This window comes from Pelodiscus sinensis, chromosome 4, assembly GCF_049634645.1.
Source record: "Pelodiscus sinensis isolate JC-2024 chromosome 4, ASM4963464v1, whole genome shotgun sequence".
In the NCBI taxonomy this organism is placed as follows: domain Eukaryota; kingdom Metazoa; phylum Chordata; order Testudines; family Trionychidae; genus Pelodiscus; species Pelodiscus sinensis.
This window is the reverse complement of record NC_134714.1, coordinates 40,301,166-40,318,117: the sequence shown is the minus strand read 5'-3', so window position 1 is coordinate 40,318,117 and position 16,952 is coordinate 40,301,166. Positions and strand designations below refer to the sequence as shown.

The 16,952-nt window shown below is 50.3% G+C and overlaps 1 protein-coding gene across 12 annotated transcripts in view; it reads left to right on the top strand.

Moving 5' to 3' along the window:
• The window catches only part of NRXN3 (neurexin 3), a 1,564,511-nt gene that overhangs the window by 998,676 nt on the left and 548,883 nt on the right, over nt 1-16,952 (top strand). Inside the window, exon 1 of one of the 12 annotated variants that reach the window (XM_025181178.2) lies at nt 7,263-10,745. The exons of 9 other annotated variants lie outside the window; for them this stretch is intronic. In XM_025181178.2, coding sequence (XP_025036963.2) covers nt 10,484-10,745 — 262 coding nt within the window. In that variant the 5' untranslated portion in view covers nt 7,263-10,483. Of the gene's footprint in view, nt 1-7,262; nt 10,746-16,952 lie in introns of those variants that run through there. 2 more of the 12 variants (XM_014569972.2, XM_014569973.2) reach the window with 2 other exon arrangements.

Below are 16,952 nucleotides of genomic sequence, written 5' to 3'. Positions count from 1 at the left end.
GGGGAAAGGGAGAGGGACTCTTTATATGGCATTATCAGCTATGCCTATGTGTAGGTTTGCCACACACAATGCAGCATGGATCCTGCAAGAGTTAAAAGCAACCCAATGGCGCTCCCCGCTTTCTCCTTTTGTCCTTCCAATCTCTCAGTGTTGGCTGCTCTGACCTTCTTTTCTGTTCCTCTTCTGCACACTGACAAGGTATACATCTTAGGAAATTACACCGATCAGCGGCTCCCACATGAACAGCCTGGGCTGTAGGAAACGCTTCACTCTTTGTCTGGCTGGCAGTGAGACACTTGTGTCATTGAAGGATTTTCTCCCCCTTCTTTTCTTTTCTTTTCTTTTCTTTTCTTTTCTTTTCTTTTCTTTTCTTTTCTTTTCTTTTCTTTTCTTCTTGGCGTTGGGGGAGACCACAGCAAACATGCATCACCTGGCAGTTATTGCTGTGAGATGAGCAGGTGATTACAGGCAAAAGCCATGCAAGATGATAGGTGGGAAGAAAAGAGGAGAAGCAGAGGGGAGTAGGAATAAGACCCTCCGGAAAAGGGCACTTTTTCCGGAGGATCGGGGCCAGTCTAGACGCTCTTTTCCGGCTTTTTTAAAAGCCGGAAAAAAGCGGCGGACATTTTTATTTAAATGCCGCGGGGGATATTTAAATCCCCCGCGGATTTCCCTACGACGACTAGTGAAATTTACATGCCCCTTCCGGAAAAGGGGCCAGTGTAGACGTAGCCGCACTGTTTAAGTTTCGGAGTTAAAGCTCATCAGAAATAATTTCCTAGTAGTCTCCTCCCAGGCTAAAAAGCCATGACATTAATTTTAACATATCAGAATTAGTGTTTAGCACCTGTGTTAAAAGGGCCAGAATGATCGATTCTGGAGCCTGAAGTTCTCTATTGATCTGCAAAAAAGTTACAGTCTGGGCTCTGGCAGGCCAAGCATCTTCCATGCTACGCTGCAGATGTGTCTTGCCCCTGACTGGTGGGACCCATCACTAAGGCTGAGGATATGTAATAGGAGCCTGGGATGAGCTACACATAGATGATGATGCTTGCACAGGTTATTAAATTTTATTAGCTGATAGATGAATTAGTGCACAGTTGTCCTTCATCTTAGATTTTAGTCAAGATTACACTATGTCATAGACAGTATTCCATATCCATATAATACAAATCTTGTAGATGCTGTGGGCTAAAATTGTAAACCTAGTGTAAACTGGTGACAGTTACACTAAGGATGAATTTACCCCAGCCCCACCCACCACACAGCTCATGCAAATTGCAGAAGTTGTCAGGAAGTTTGCTGCATTGTAGCTTTCTTATTCGAGACAATATCAGCAAAGGCCTATGTACAGATCACAGTTCTTTCCCCGTGGTCCATTCAATCCTGGACTTCTGTGCTGAAGGCAAGGGTGACAATTCTTCAGTCTCCTAACTGAATCTCCTCCACTATAATCATCAGATGCAGAGCAGAGAACAGAAAGCAGGCAAGCCATATTCCCACTCCCATACCTGTTCTAGCATGTTTCCTCTGTGTGTGTGTGTATGTGTTGGAGTGGTAATGTTAGCTCCTCCCAGGGCTAAACTTAAGCAAAAGCAAGGCACTAAATACCCCAGTCTTTCTAAAGATGGATCAGTGATTCATACGACATACAGTTTGATTGTGTATCTCACAGAACAAGATCAATGTTTCTCAAAGCAGTCCCTGGACCCACTGTGAAAAAGCTGCTTCTGGGGTGCTCTGGTTTGTTTACTTACCAGCTCCACAGCCATGGAGCTTCATGGCTTCCATTGGCTGCAGTTCACTGTTTGCAGCCAAGGGGAGCTGTGGGAAGCAGTTGCAAATGGCGAACCTCAGCCAATGGGAGCCACGAAGCTCCGTGCCTGTGAAGCCAGTAAATTAACAAACTGGAGTGGCCAGTTAGTAGCTTTCTCAGAATGGGCATGCAGACCACTTTGAGATACGCTGAACTCAGTGGAAAGGAAATTGGTGACCTGATTTCTAACCTCTTCCACCACCTTGAGGTTTCTCAAATCATATGGCTAGCAGGACTGGATTTACATTTTGGGCATCTCCAGGCATAGGCATTTGAAATGTCCATCCCCCCCAGTTCCTCGCTGCCCTCGAATGCTAGGAGCTGCGGAGTGCCCCCATCACCCTACCTGCAGAAATTCAGAGTTCCTAACCACAGCAAGCACTTGACATTTGACTTTTAGAAACCCTGCTATCTAAGGTGACCATATGTCCCTATGCTGACTATGGGACACCCAGTAAAATTACTCGTATTCAAGCGAGTTCAGCAGCAGTCAATCAGAGCCATGGCATTCAAATGAACGCCAAATTGACTAATCCCCTGTTAAGAAGGTAAATAAAAAGAATCCAGCTATTTTTTTTTCTTTTTATCTTTAAGGCTTTTGGGCCCACATAGGGAGAGTTGGCACCCACAAACTCCTGTACATCTTTCTCACATGGGGGAAGGGAGAGTGACCAATTAATCTGGAACCCACCCTCCCCATGTAATTTCCACCCTCCATGCCTTGCTGTGCCCCTGGGCTAGACCCACTTCTCCTGGTACCTACTGCCACATCTTCCCAAGACAACACTTAGGGGAGCATGCAGGGTTCCCCCACTTCCCTGTGGCTTACGCACACAGTGTTGAAAGGCAGCAGAGTTGCCAGGTGTCTGGTTTTGTACCAGACAGTCCAGTATTTGAGGGTTCTGTCCAGGAAACAAATTGAGAAAATACAGGACATATAAAATATAAAATATCTGGTATTTTCTAATTAGGTAAGTTTTATTATTATTAGGAGTATCAGTAGCTAGTTGGGAACTTCCTGGCTGCGTGAGCCTGTCTACCAGCCAGGCAGTATGCAACTGCATTGGGGGGGGATGGAATCCCTGGGGCGGACTCTATCGTGCTTCGCCGGGACCATGCGTGCGATGGGCAGCACCCTGGGATCTGTGTGCGCCCGGGTCAGTCCTGCTCCCTGCCAGCTGATTCTCTCCTCCTGCTCACCCACCTCGGCCAGCCCCGCTCCTCCAAAACTCCTCCCGGCCAGCCCTGCTTCCTGCCGGCCGGTACTCCCCATCTTCTCTGGCTAACCCCGCTCCCCACGACCAGCCCTGCTTCCCACCGGATGGTTCTCCCCCCTCCTCCTCCTGATCTCCCCTGGCCAGCTCTGCTCCCCTCCCGGCCAGCCCTGCTTCCCGCTGGCTGGTCCCCGCCCCCCCCAATCACCTCCAGCCAGCCCCGCTGCACATGCCCCCCGCAAGTTCTGCTTCCTGCCAGCTGGTTTCCCCACCCCCAGCCAGCTCCATTTCCCTCCTGGCTGCCCCCGCCCCCATCTGAAATCAAGTGTGTCAGGTATTTTTTTCGAAGCTGCCTGGTAACCTAACACTTCCAGGCTGATGCTGGCCAATGACTTAACTCACCTGACTCCTGTCCCCCAGCTACTGTATGGGCAGGAAGGGGTTAAGCCTTAAGGCTGCATTGTACTCCAGGGCCCAGGGAACATGACTGCAGCGGTGTCAGTGAACCTGGCCAGAGAGGAGGGTGCCTAGGGACAGAGCAGGTCCACACGCCCTAGGGGCAGGATCCAAGGCATGGGGGGAAGTGAAGAAGATGCTAAGCCCCTGTTTGGGAGCGAGGAGGGCTGCCATGGAGCCTATAGGGTTGGACACCAACCTGCTGTAAATTGCTTCCTCCCTGCCACTCCAGAGCTTGGCTGAGGGGCAGAGGCATCTCCACGTCAGGGCTGTAAGAGGCTTTGCCACATACAGGACTTGGCTCCTCCTAGCCTGCACTCTTTCCACCCCACCCCCATTCTACCCCATGCCTCAAACCCCACCCTGCTCTGCCCTCTCCCCTGAAAGACATGACCCAGGGGACTACCAGGGGGCTTGGCACGGGAGGAGGAGGGGGAAGCAGCAGAGGTCAGGTCTCCCACATAGGAAGTGAGGTAACAGAGCAACCTCTTCCTCTCTGCTGCTCATCTCCAGCTGCCAGAGCTGTGATCCCCTAGTGTCCTCCTCACACAGACCCAGGAGTGGAGGGGGGCCCAAGAGGCACATGCACCAAAGCACCATGGGTAGGTGAGGCAAGGGGCCGACCAGCAGCTGATGGGGCCAGAGTCTCTGGGCATCAAGGTGGACTAGCGCCTGCAGATGAGGTCCAGCCCCCTGCACTCAGCAGCAGCAGGGGAAAAGGAGCAGCGTGACTCCAGCTCACCTGACTCTCCTGGTGCATCAATCAGGAAAGGGGACAGGACTGTCCCATCACTCACCAACGGGAAGTGAAGCAAAGCGAGCTGCTAGTGAGTGTGCGGGGGGGAACGGTTAGGTAGGAGGAATCCCTGCTGCTGGCACCTGATACCCAGCCCCATTAGTCTTCCCTGCCACATTGGCTGGGGAGAGAGGTAGGACTTGGAATGAAGGGGGGTTGTCCTAGCCCTTCCCAGGTTGGAAGGGGGGTCCAGCAGTCCTGTGGCTCCCTGTCTCCACCCCTCAGTCATCCCGGCACAGGCTTGCTTCCCCTTTCACTTACAGAACCATAACTCCACTGGCTCCCTTGAGTTGCTCCATATTGACTTTGGTATGAGAGCGGAATCATGCCCCAAGCTTCCATACTACTGCTTTTGGCAGTCTGTGCAGCCAGGCAACAATGGCAAGAGAATGTTATGTTGATGGGAGATTTTTGCAAGTGTGAATGCAGCTGGCAGACAGACATGGAACTGGCTGCTTCTCCCATTTCTGTGCCTGAGTATGTTTCTTTCCCTTGAGCTGTGGAGGGACAGAAGATGGTCCTAAGCATACCTATTTCTTGGTCCTAATGTCTCACTGATGATAAATTAACATTTTAATGATGTTCTTTGTCCCCCTCTTTGGGGGAGGGGTTGTCCTCCAAATAATGTTCCGTGAGTTAATTCTTACACACCGCACTAATCACGTGAAAATTGCATTTATGTGAGAATGAGCAGAATTTGGCCCATTATTGTTTTTCAATATAGCATGTGTTTGGGAGTCAAAGAGAAGGAGAGAGCTGTGCAACTAGCCTGTTCCAGAATGACAGAGTAATAAACTGGCTAATGTGGAGGTGTCACCACTGGCCTCTGCTGGATGGAATCAGAAGTGCTCAGCCATACATTAGAGGTCCTATACTGCTAAAAGCTAATGGGGATTCTCCTTTGATTTATGAGCTAGGAGCCTGTGCTGTCAGAGCTAGAGGGATTGAGTGTTCTCTGTGGTTGTGAAGTTCTGAGTGACCCATATGTGCAGCACAGTGATTGACAACCATGATTTATTAGAAACCATAGAAACTGTGAGGTTCATATGTCATTATTAGAGAGAGAGGGGGGAGTGCAATTGCTCCCATTTAAAGAATAAAGGCATTTTACAGAGCAAATCTCTCATGCACCAAAACCATATGCATGGGAAAACTACAAATCTTCTTTGCAAGCAAATCCCCTTGGGAAGAGTGCTGTTAAAACTTCCCCTCGTGGCGATAAACTTCCTCTTATTACCCACCAGGGGAAAATGCAATTGAAATCTGCCCTCTTCCTGCAATGTTGGTTCTAAATAAATGGGTTGACTGTGAATTACAGAGCAGTAAATACACCCATTGGCACCTAATAAAGCAAGCCAGAGTGATGTTCCAGTGCTTTATGATGTCAACAGAACCCACTGATGTATTTATAGCCTACTTCAGTTTTTGCCCTCTAAAAAAAAATTGTGCCGGTTGATTCTCTTTGCCCCGTTCTCTTTCCCAGAGGCAACGGGTCCACCAGTTTCTAGCCAAATGGAGGCAAAAGAAAGGTGGTTTGCACCTCCGTTATTTGGGGACTCATGCACAGTGCAGCCCCTGACCCAGACTACCACATTTTTAAGTGATGACCTAATTTGCACCTCTTAGGTCTGGCCCATAGCCCCTCACCTCCCATGCTGGATGTGTACTGCTGCCTAAGTGTGCGGGACTGAGCTTGTGCTAGGCAGGATGAGAGGCAGCAGCAAAGTCCATGCCTAGCCTCTTTCTCCTGCAGGCTGGGCCAGTTGCAGCAACTCAGGAGTCAGACTGGCACAAATAGGAGCTAGGTCATGGGAAAACGGAGAGTAGGTGGTTGGAGAGGGCATTACATGGGGATTAACAGAAGGGAGGGAGGGCGGGATGTTCTATAGGTGAGTTCTGTGTTTATCTGCACATTAGCCACTAAGAGAAAGTGTGGTCATGAAACAACAGATTTGCAATGTCCTGATCACTGGCTGGGGTAGTTATTTTAAAATAGATTGTATGTATTTTAGAAACAAGCTCTTTGATGATGGGCTGCATTTTAAAATCTTTTCTCAGAGACTGACTATATTCTCCACAATCTGACTAGAAAGGCAACAAACATGTAAGATACTGTAAAAAAAGTGGTACTTGATCATACCACTTAGAATTGATCGGGTCAGAACTTTTTGGGGAGAAGGACGGGGGGCTAGAACAGGAGATGAGGCTCACAGATTCTGTACCAAGCTTGGGGAGACAGTGTGGTCTAGTGCTTAGAACAGCAGCACTAGGTGCCTCAGTCTGCATAACTTTGAAATGGGATGATAATACTCACCTCATAGGCCTGTTGTAAAACTAAATTAATTTATTTGTAACTCCCTGCATGATTGCTGTATGAATGCACACTAGAACAGTTTTGCTTTCTGGAAAACCTCTTCCAGTCTTTCAGACTGCTTAAACTATTAAATAGAAAATAAATTGTAAACATGTTATGTTAAACTAAAAACTTCTGGTGTGCGGTTCCAGTTATAAGATGATAATTTTGGAATTGGTATCAGGAATGGTTATTCTTCTCAACTGCCTATCTGTGAGTTAGCTCTAAGGTCCATCTAAAAACATCTTATGTCATTACTGTACCGAATCAAAATCAGTTTCCCAAAACCCTGACTCTGTGATAAATACCTGTGAGATTAGAGTTTTTATAGAAGTTGAGCTAGTTTATTTGTGGGCCTTCAGAGACAATAGATCACACTTCTCAGACACACAGGTTCCTTTATATATGAGCATGACTAATACAGGGCGTCCTCGCTATAAGTCCAAGATATGTTCCAAAAAACTTGGACTTATAGTGAAACAACTTAAAACAAGGAATTTTTTCCCCATGGCTGACTTCCATTTGAACAAGTTGGGTTTTATTTATTTTTTGGGGGGGACTTAAGAGCGGGAAATGGGAAGGCTTATAATGTATCAGTTCCTACAAGCATCATAAGAACTTAAAACGGCCGTACTGGGTCAGACCAAAGGTCCATCTAGCCCAGTAGCCTTTCTGCCGACAGTGGCCAGCACCAGGTGCCCCAGAGAGGGTGGACCGAAGACAATGACCAAGCGATTTGTCTCCTGCCATCCTTCTCTAGCCTCTGACAAACAGAGGCCAGGGACAACAATACTATCCCCTGGCTAATAGCCTTTTATGGACCTAACCTCCATGAAATTATCTAGCTTCTCTTTAAACTCTATTATAGTCCTAGCCTTTACAGCCTCCTCTGGCAAGGAGTTCCACAGGTTGACTACACGCTGTGTGAAGAACTTTCTTTTATTAGTTTTAAACCTGCTACCTATTTAACTTCATTTGGTGTCCTCTAGTTCTTCTATTATGGGAACTAATAAAAAACTTTTATTTATCAACGATTTTAGTGCAGAATGGATGTATACTGGGGAGACTTATAGCAGGCATGCCCTATAATGACAATATGTGGAGGCAATGTGGTTTAGTGGTTAGGGCACCCAAATGGGAACCCAAAGATCTTGGTTCTATTTCTAGGTCTGTTACAGATGCATAGGACCACCTTGTGCAAGTCTCTTCACTTGTCTGTGCCTCAGCTTCCCCTATCTTAAATGGAGATATCTGTAATGCAAATTGCAATGCAGTGTAAGCTGGGAGTGTAGTGTTATAAGTACTGAACAGAATTCTTAGGTATGCAAGGCAGAATCTGACCCTTGGGCTAAGGTTCTGGCTCCCAGAAAGTTCAGTGCAAACACTCTGGTTTGGGCTCAGCCCACTTCTGCAGAAACATAATATAAAAGCAATGTGGAGGTTTAGTGAGCACAGTTAGTCCAGGCTGCCCCGTGGCTCTGGTGCAAGGAGGCAGTTGAAGGCACATAAGCCTTTATCTAGCAGAATATGCGAAAGCTAGGGAGGTACTTCCAGTTAATAAAAGGCCGTGTGTGCTGTGCTTAAAGTTGCTGGGGGAAGAGCCTTGCAACCAGTCTTCCCTCTATCTCCAACCACAGCAGAAAACGCACCTCCCTCCCCCTCCCCCAGCAACCTGCCCCCCGCGGTTTCACTCGCCCCCTCTGATACCGTTTCTTGGGACCTCTCTCGAGCTCTTGGAGGCACTGGACGGCGGCCTCGTTGCTTCCCAGCGTGCTCCCGCAAAGTTAGATCGCACGACCCACCCCACTCGCAGGAGTTGCTGTCTGCCCGGCGTCCTCCTGCGTCACTCCTGAGCTGCGCACGCCCTCGAGAGAGCCGGCTGAAGAAGAGCCGGTCTAACCCTCCTCCCTGTGGCACAGATGGTCGCAGCATTTGGCAGCCTCTCTCCCCTCCCCCTCCCGTTCGCTGCTGGCGCGGTGTAGATGCCAAACAAACGAGGGGGAGGGGGGAGATTTCTTGCTTTCGTCTCGGCAGGCTGCGTATTAAGAGCACCGACGAAGCTGGCGAATCCTGCCGCCTCCCACTGGAGTTTCCCCCTCCTTTCCTCCTGCTTTTAGCTCTCCCCCCAGGGGTACACAGATGCTTTGTTTGGTGCCTTCCTCCCCGCAGTGACTGGGGATACAAGGGCTGCCACTGCATTTCAAAAGCCATTCAAAAAAAGAGGAGGTGGGGTTAGACTGTGTGGGCTCCAGGAATGCCAGGTAATCTCTTCCCCATGCATCAGGCAAGTTCTCTACCCTGATTTCACCACAGGAGGACACACACAGCCGGATTCTTCCCCCTTCGCCCCCCCCCCCCCCCGATTTGCTGAGACCCTGCAGCTTCCACTGACATCAACTGGAGTTGGAGGTGCCCAGCATTTCTGAAATGAAAATCCGGCTCCCAACTACCCTTGTGTCTTTCAAGCCTTATTTGCCCCTATTGATAAGGGAGCGCTGCAAAGAGCTGCGAATACCGGAGGCTGTGGAGACAAGCGTACGATCCATTAGACCGATGAGAGGATGTGCTTGGATTCTCCCTTCACAACCATCCCTTTAAACTGGGAGGGTTTGATGCGGACTCGGCCGGGTCAGTATCGGCAGCTGGTTTTCCTCTTCTGTCTGCTGGGGGATTGGCTTTTTTTGTTTTGTGTCATGACTTTTAGCTCTTCCTGATCTTCATTACTTTTGATTGTGCATTTATTTATAGTAACAATACATGGACTGCAGGGAACAGTCTTGCATTGGCCCCAGTGAGGTTGGGGGTGACTTACATTGACGGTCTCGTTTCGGTATAAGAAAAGTAAGACATTCAGAAAGCATCGCTAGCCAGAGTGATTCCAGAGAGAGGTGTGTGCGAGTGTGAGAGGGAGACAGACAGAAAGAGCGAGATGTATATGAATGGAGGGGGTGGGACTCCAGCCCCCTACTCCAGCCCCTCCTTTCTCCTGAACCAGCCATTGCCTCTGCAGAGTGTTTGGGCTTCACTGATTCGCTCTCTGGAGTGAGCCTATTTGCGTGCGGCTCACCCATTTGTGAATTTGGCTCCCTAAGTCCTCTCTTCACTTCACCTGGGCTTCCTAGTTGCCTTCACTTAGCGAGCTGCCCCCGGAGCATCCTGCTCCCCCTAAGGTTCTCTGGGTCTCTCCTGTGGATTCTGGACTTCTTTGCTTCTTCCTTGCTCTCTGCCTCTTCGCTCTGCCTCTCTCTCAGTTGTGTTAGAAGATCTGGCAGTGCCCTGCCAGACTACGCAGAGTTAAGCAGCCTGAGTTCTATGCCGCCTGGATCCAGAGGAAGGAGGATAACAATCCAGATTAGTGTGTGTGCCTAGCAATTCTGCATTGCAACACTTGCTAGTGGAGAAGCAACAGAAACCCCCTTTAATTGGGATTTAAAAAAAAATAAAACCTGCCTGGGGTCTCTGGCTGGTTTTTTTTTCTTTCGCCCCTCTCCTGTTAAGTGAGAGGCGAGGATCACAGACGGGGAAGTCCTCTCTGATCCTGGAGGAACCTGACAAGTGACAGACCCAGGATCCTTCTTCCTGACATGTGCGGCTTTTCTGATCTCTCCTGGAGGTTTGGTGCAGCAGCAGGGTCCCTGGCACAGTAAAGCCAGCCCTGGGGAACATCGACCTTTCATTTTTGTGTGTGGTTGTTTTATTAATCTTCCCCCCATTTTCCTCCCCTCCTTTCCCAGCACATCCCCCCCCTCCCACCTTGGAAGTGACTCTCCCTTCTGCTAGGATGGGCCCCTTGACATCATGAACCGTATTCTGTCTTCCCGGCTGGAATTCAAACTACCCACCCATAGATGCCCAGTGCATTGACCATGCACCTGAGAATAGACCCCAGCATCTGCCCAGGACGCCACCCGGCCTGGAGCCTGTGGATGTGCTCCCTCTTTTGGGGATGTATCGTCAGCTCGGTGTGGAGTTCCTCTAACGTGGCTTCTTCCGCCGCCTCTTCCTCGTCCGTGTCTCAGGCTCAGCACGAGCATCATTTCCACGGCAGCAAGCACCACTCTGTGCCTATCTCTATCTACCGTTCGCCTGTCTCCCTCCGAGGAGGACACGGTCAGTTCTCACTCTCTGTTTCCCTCTAACCCCTTGTTTCAGAGCAGCTGTAGCATGCAGCGGGAGGGGGGCTTGAAAACCCAATTTGTGACTTTCTCTTGCAGGGGTGTTTGTCTCTCCCCTCCTCCCAACCCCTTTTATTCATCCCATCGCCTTCTTCTCCCGCCCATCCGTGCTTTATGGAGAACCTCCTTAAAACTGTTAACTTCTCCAGGCAGATCGCAGCTGGCCTGCTCTGGGGGATTAACCCCTTCTTGCCCAGCCGAGAGTGAAAGGGACTTTCCCGGAGCGGCGACAGGGCTGCGAGAAAAGTCCCGCGATTGGGGCTGTGAGTGAAACTGACCAAGCCACTCTTCTGGCAGAGTTAGCTGGCGGGGCTGGGTCCTGCGGTGCCAGACACAGGCTTGTGATCAGTGTACCGCTTTGGGCAGCCTTGCGTTTTCCCGCAGATCTTCCTGCAGTCCGTGGGCTGACGTCCCGCGACTCTGTCTCTGCTGATGCCGGAGTGGGAAGCCTGGATCATGACGCTGCATAGGGCTGCGTTCTCAGATTCCCTTTACCTCGGGATAGGCTAGGGTGTGCTAGGTCCCACGGCGTGCGTGCTTGTGTGCTGTGTGTGCGGTGCATGTGTGACACACACACCCTCTCCCGGAAGCAGATTGATATTTCAGAGGTGTGTGTTTGTAGTAGAGCTGTGTGTGTGTCTCTGGTGTGGACTTAGTCAGACATCCTGGCAGGCAGAGGGGGACAATCAGTGTGTGTGGACAGTACCGTTCTGGCCCGATGCTCTGTAATCGGGCACTTGTTCCCAGGAAACAGCCGCTCGTTCCGGCCTGAGGGCTGGACTTGGCATAGCAAGTTGGAAGGGGCTGAGAGTTTGCGGATGAGGGCGGGGCGGTGAGTGAGGTATAGTAGCCCCCAAAGCGGAGGTTCCTCTCCTGCCCTACCCTCTGCTGTGCTTAGGGCCTGCATTACTGCCCGCGGCCCTTGTGCCCGCTGCGTTGGGAGAGTGGCGGAGCGGGGGGGGGGGGGCAGATGCCAGCATTGCCTGACGCTCGCTCGCTCGTTCTCTCTCTGCCTCTCAGCTGCATTTGATGAAGTTGTCAAGCAGCTGGGGGCTGTAAAGGGAAGCGCTCGCTCCTGATGCGGGGCTCTCGCCGCTCCCTGCTGGGCCTGATATTGGCTCCCGGGAGAGCCCGGGGGGAGGCCGTAACAGGAGCTGCGTTTAAATGCAGCCGGCCACGCGAGCGGGGGCGGGAGGAAACGCGCCGGGGAAGGGGGCGGGGAGCCGGGCAGAGCCGCCCGTGGCCCTGGCGGACAGTGCTGCTGCTGTGGGCCGGCCGGGCCGGGGCTGCGCGGGATCCCGGCGCTGGGCCCGTGGGATGCGGCCGCTGGATGGGGCCCCGCGCACCCTCCCCTCCTGGTGCTCCGCGCCGGCGCCCGGCGGCGGAACTGGTCTTCGGGGAGGCGTTTCTGCCGAGAGGCGGCGGGAAGTTGCAAGGCGCTGCCAGGCAGCAAGGTGTGAATTCCAGGCTCTAGCATCACACCCTGTCCCCTGCCCTGGGGCATGTGGCTGAAGGCTGGGAAGCGACTCGAGCACCAGCGTCAGTCCCTGTGCTCTCCAAGTTCCACCCTTTGCCCCACCCAAGCTCTGTCCCCTCTGGTCACATCCCTTGCTCCTCGGGGGAGGGGCCGTCTACTGCTCTTTTGTACAGCGCCTAGCACAGCGGGGGCCACTGCTAGGCTGGTCCTTAGGCACTGCCGTAATAAACTGAATCCTGGACTGAGCTTCAGAGGAGTGTTCAGTGGGCGGGGCTGGAGTGCAAGAGGTGGCGGCACTGACTGGCCTACCTGCAGTGTCTGTGTGCTTTCCTCCAATTCTGAGGCTGATGGTGAAAGTAATGAAATGGGTAGATTGCAACAATGCTGCTAGTCAGATCTTCAGATCTTCTGCATCATCCTGACCTGCAGCACCACCACTGTGTTTTCAGTCCCCAATCACCACATAATGTCAGCTTAGCCCTGTTATGTAGCATCCCCCCTACTTTTCCCATTCTGGGCTTCCTGCTGCAGCTGTCCCAGTGCATCTCCAACCTGCAGCACTCCCAGCTATTCTATTCTTGCCCCCATGTGTATGCCCCTCTGCTATTCCAGTCCTGATTGCCACAACAGCTCTGCTCTGCTCAGCCCTGACCTGCAGCATCTCCTTTCTATTTTAGTCCTGAGCTCATTCCTCTCTTCAGTGGTCCTGCCAATACCCCCTCAGTCTAGACCAGCAGCACTCATTGCTATTCCAGTCTTCTGTTCTCTCCTACACCACTGCCAAGGCACTTTTAATCCTGATCAACTTCAGCCCCTGATTCCCCACACTGCCCTGCTTAGTCCTGACCTGTGACTCTCCTAACTAATATTCCTGCACCCACATGTCACGTTACTGGATTTGAAGGGGATCAGACAGGTCACTGCTGCACCCAAGGGGGGGAGATGGTTGCCCCATAGTCTGTACAAAGGGGGCCATGTGAGGTGTCAAATGAAAGCTTATGTTCTGCTGATTTTATGTATGTTATTCATGTACTTGTGTGATATCTGTATGTGGAGTTATAAATATGTACTCTGTGCTTATGCTGAAAGATTCTCTGTCTGAGACAGCAATGGGCCAGGAGTGTTCAGTCAGTGACTATGCTAATTAGCAAGACTCCAGGAACAAGGCTGTCAGAGAGGCCAATACACACCTGAGAAATGTGCCTGGGACCTGCAAACCAGCCAATATCATGACTGCTGACATGGGACTCCAGGATGGGTCACTGGGCCATATGACCTGCTCCAGCTTGGAAGATATGAGTGATGGATATAAAATGCCACGAGATGGACTCCATCTTGCCTTCAATTCTGCTACTGATTCCAGATGCAGCCTTGTGAGAAACAGCGGGCTGGGAAGAATCTTGGGCCCATCCTGATATAGGATGTAGACCAGATACTTTTAGGATAGCAGTTTGTAACATCTCTGCTAAGAGCCTGAATCGAGAACTTGGTGATTGGATGCATGTAATGTATTCTCCTTAACAGCCTTACTCTCCACCTTTTCTTTCTTTTATTAATAAACCTTTAGATTTTAGATTCTAAAGGATTGTCCCAGTGTGCTCTTGTGAGTAAGATCCAAATTGACTGTAAATTGACTGGGAACTGTGGCTGGTTCTTTGGGATCGAAAAGACCCATTCGGGGTAGGTGAGATTGGGTTCTATAACCCCTCACCTGTGTGTAAAGCCCGGGGCTGATTGTGGCACAGGGAGAGCTGGGGTGTCTGAGGGGTTTTGCTTGAGAGGTTTCATGCTGGCTGGACTGGCAGCTGGAGTGCTTGGTGTGACTGGTTTGTGACCTGTTTGGGAAGGTCTCCTGTCTGGGGCTGTAAGGAGCCCTTGTTTTGAGCAATTCACCCTGAGTGGACGCCCTTGGCAGTGCCCAGACCCAGCCCAGTCTGTCACAGTATCCCAACCAACATCAGCCCCTGATTCCCCTCTCTGCCCTGCTCAGTCTGGACCTGTGACTCTCCTAACTAATATTGCTGCACCCGCGCCACTGCTTTGCCAACATATCCTCTGCTGTTCCAGTCCTGATCCCTACAGCAGCTCTGCCAGTGCTCAGTCCTGACTCATAGCATCCCCTTCTCCTCTAGTCATGAGCTTCCCTTCCCTCCAACCCCCATTGTATCCAATAGCTTGGACAGGTGCCCTGCCCCTTATCATTTAGAGCACTCTGGGTTCAGGAGGGATGGAAAAATTTGTATAGAGGGGCTGATTAGAGCCACTGAACCAAATTGTAAATTCTGTATATTACGGAGACCACTTCAAGCCAGGGGGTACAGCAACACCCCTAGTTCCAGCATGTGTGTCTGTGCTCTTCACCCTCTAGTTCTGTCTCTCTGTTTGAGTGTGTATTAATTTCTGGGCAGGAGGAGGAGACATTTGGTTCATAGACCACATGCAAGTGAAGATGTCACATATGAGCAGAATATTTTACTGGGTAGCAGGAAAATGGTTCATAAGGGTGTAAACAGTCTCCTTTCTGCTCTAGAACTGGTACTGTGAGCTCTCACTCCTCCTTCCAGCTTCACAATCTCCTCAAAGGCCAGCAAATTCAGTGGCAGATTAAAGATGCCCCCCACTTCATTCAGGAATCTGGGGCATTTTCCTTGCTCCCTCATTGCAGTAACAAAGCAGAAGTGGAGGGCTCTGAGCTGATGCCAACATATGAGCCAGCCTGAGATGTTTCCCCCCTTAATGATGCCATAGGAAGGTTGGCATGAACCCCCTCTGGGAATGAGCAAGAGTGAGAGAGGAGAAAAGGACCATGAAGACAGCTGGTCTTTTACCAAAACACACACTTCGTTTATAGCTGTGTTTTCCTTCCATGTTGTACGACAGAGGCACTTGGAATTTGGACCTGTGACAGCTTTGCAGAGTCAGAACTCAAGGAGGCGGGGTGTGTGTGTGTCTGTGTGCATGTGTGTGTGTGAAACAGGCTTTGTGCGAAAAGAGGCTGGCTGTGTTTACTGGAATTTTGATTTCTGCTTTGGAGGATGAAATGAAAGGGTCTGCTCCTGCTCCCATTTAAGTGGATAGTTGGGGCAGGCTCAGGCCACAAATCCCCAAGCAGTTTGCCCCTTCAGAGCCTTTCCATTCCTAGTGCCCCATATCTAAACCAAGTTGGGACCATCCAGAAAGGCAGTTTTAGAAGGAATTTAAGTATCCTCAGGCTTAGAATCTTTTATGCACCTCAGTCTTTGTATGCATACTCCAGGAACAGAGATACCAGAAACATAATCAGTGTGGAATTCCTCAATCCCATAGAAGGCAGCCATGATAGTATATAGCTCTCTAGATAAAGAACAGATGTCCTGCTATGCCTTTGTTTGGCGCTGTTTTGGGCTTCCACAGAAATCAAAGACAAAGCTTCCATTGACTTCAGTGGTGCAGGATGGAGACCTGAGCTGGCAGACTACTTAGTGCCAGTATTGGAAGGGTTAATGCTGAACTCTCCAAGCTGCTGCTTTTCAACATGCTTAGCTGCAAGGAGTGAGTGCTGAAATTTGGTACAGCGTGGTGGCATAGAGAGGAGTTGGTCTTAGTATAATGAATGATTCTCTGCATCAGGTTCACGCCCTTGTCAGCAGGTGAGCAAACGTTTTCCCAGGAGAATGTTGCCAGGCAAAGTTAGCCCTACAGTAGGGAGAAACTCTCCATTCTCTCTGTGGATCTTCCAGAGCAGAGTGAGATCTCTGTCATCACAAGGGAAAGCCAGACATCCCCAGCTGCTGCGGAGAGGGCACCTGGGACCTAGCTTTTGTGGAGAAAAAAGTCCATTGTGCAGCTAAGTTTTGGGTGAGTTCATCTGCAGCCCAGATACAGCAAGGTTTCATCTGCTCCAGAACATCTAATGGAGCCCCCTATGAGGCTATTTAGCCCCCTGCTGGGTCGGCTGTTTTTCCAAAGGCTTTCCAGCCCCTTGCGCTGTGTTTTCTTTGCCTGCACTAGGCTGCTGAATAATGCATCCCTCTGGTTGGCAGATAAAATGAGATTTGTATGTATTTTTGTCTTCACAATGATTTAATTAATTTGGTTTCTCCCCCAGCCACATTTTTCTCTTCCCCTCCTCAGTGAATAGGGGGCGTGCAGACTTGTGGTGTGACATCATGTGTGGTTGGGCCAGGCCTTTAGAATCTGCTGTGCAGGGGTGGGTGAAAGAGTGGAGGTGTTTTTACCTTGCAAGAACCAGGGTTCTCCAAGCTGTAGAGCAAGTCAAGGTGAAAAGTGAGGGCTTCTCATGAGGACTGGCTGCAAGGAGTCACCAGAGCTTGTAGGTGGCAGCTTGGAGGCCTTAGTCACTTCTGATGAGTCCTGTTATTTATAGTTACCTTATGTGAAGCCGTTATAAGGGTTGTAACATTGATCATTTCTTTTTTTTTCTAGTTGGTGAGTGAAAACTAGTGTTTGTGCAAATAAGGAACTAATCCCAAATCAATGTTGTCAAGCTTCCAACACACAACTCTGCTAATATGCCCCAGTTCTGACCTGCACTTCCTACTGTTCTAGGTCTGGCTTCTCCTCCAGCTCCTCTATTGCAAATTCTGTTAGAACACTCCCTCCTGATACCTTCATACCATTCAGCCAGTGACTTGGTTCCTGATCCAAAGCATTTGAAGTATTCCC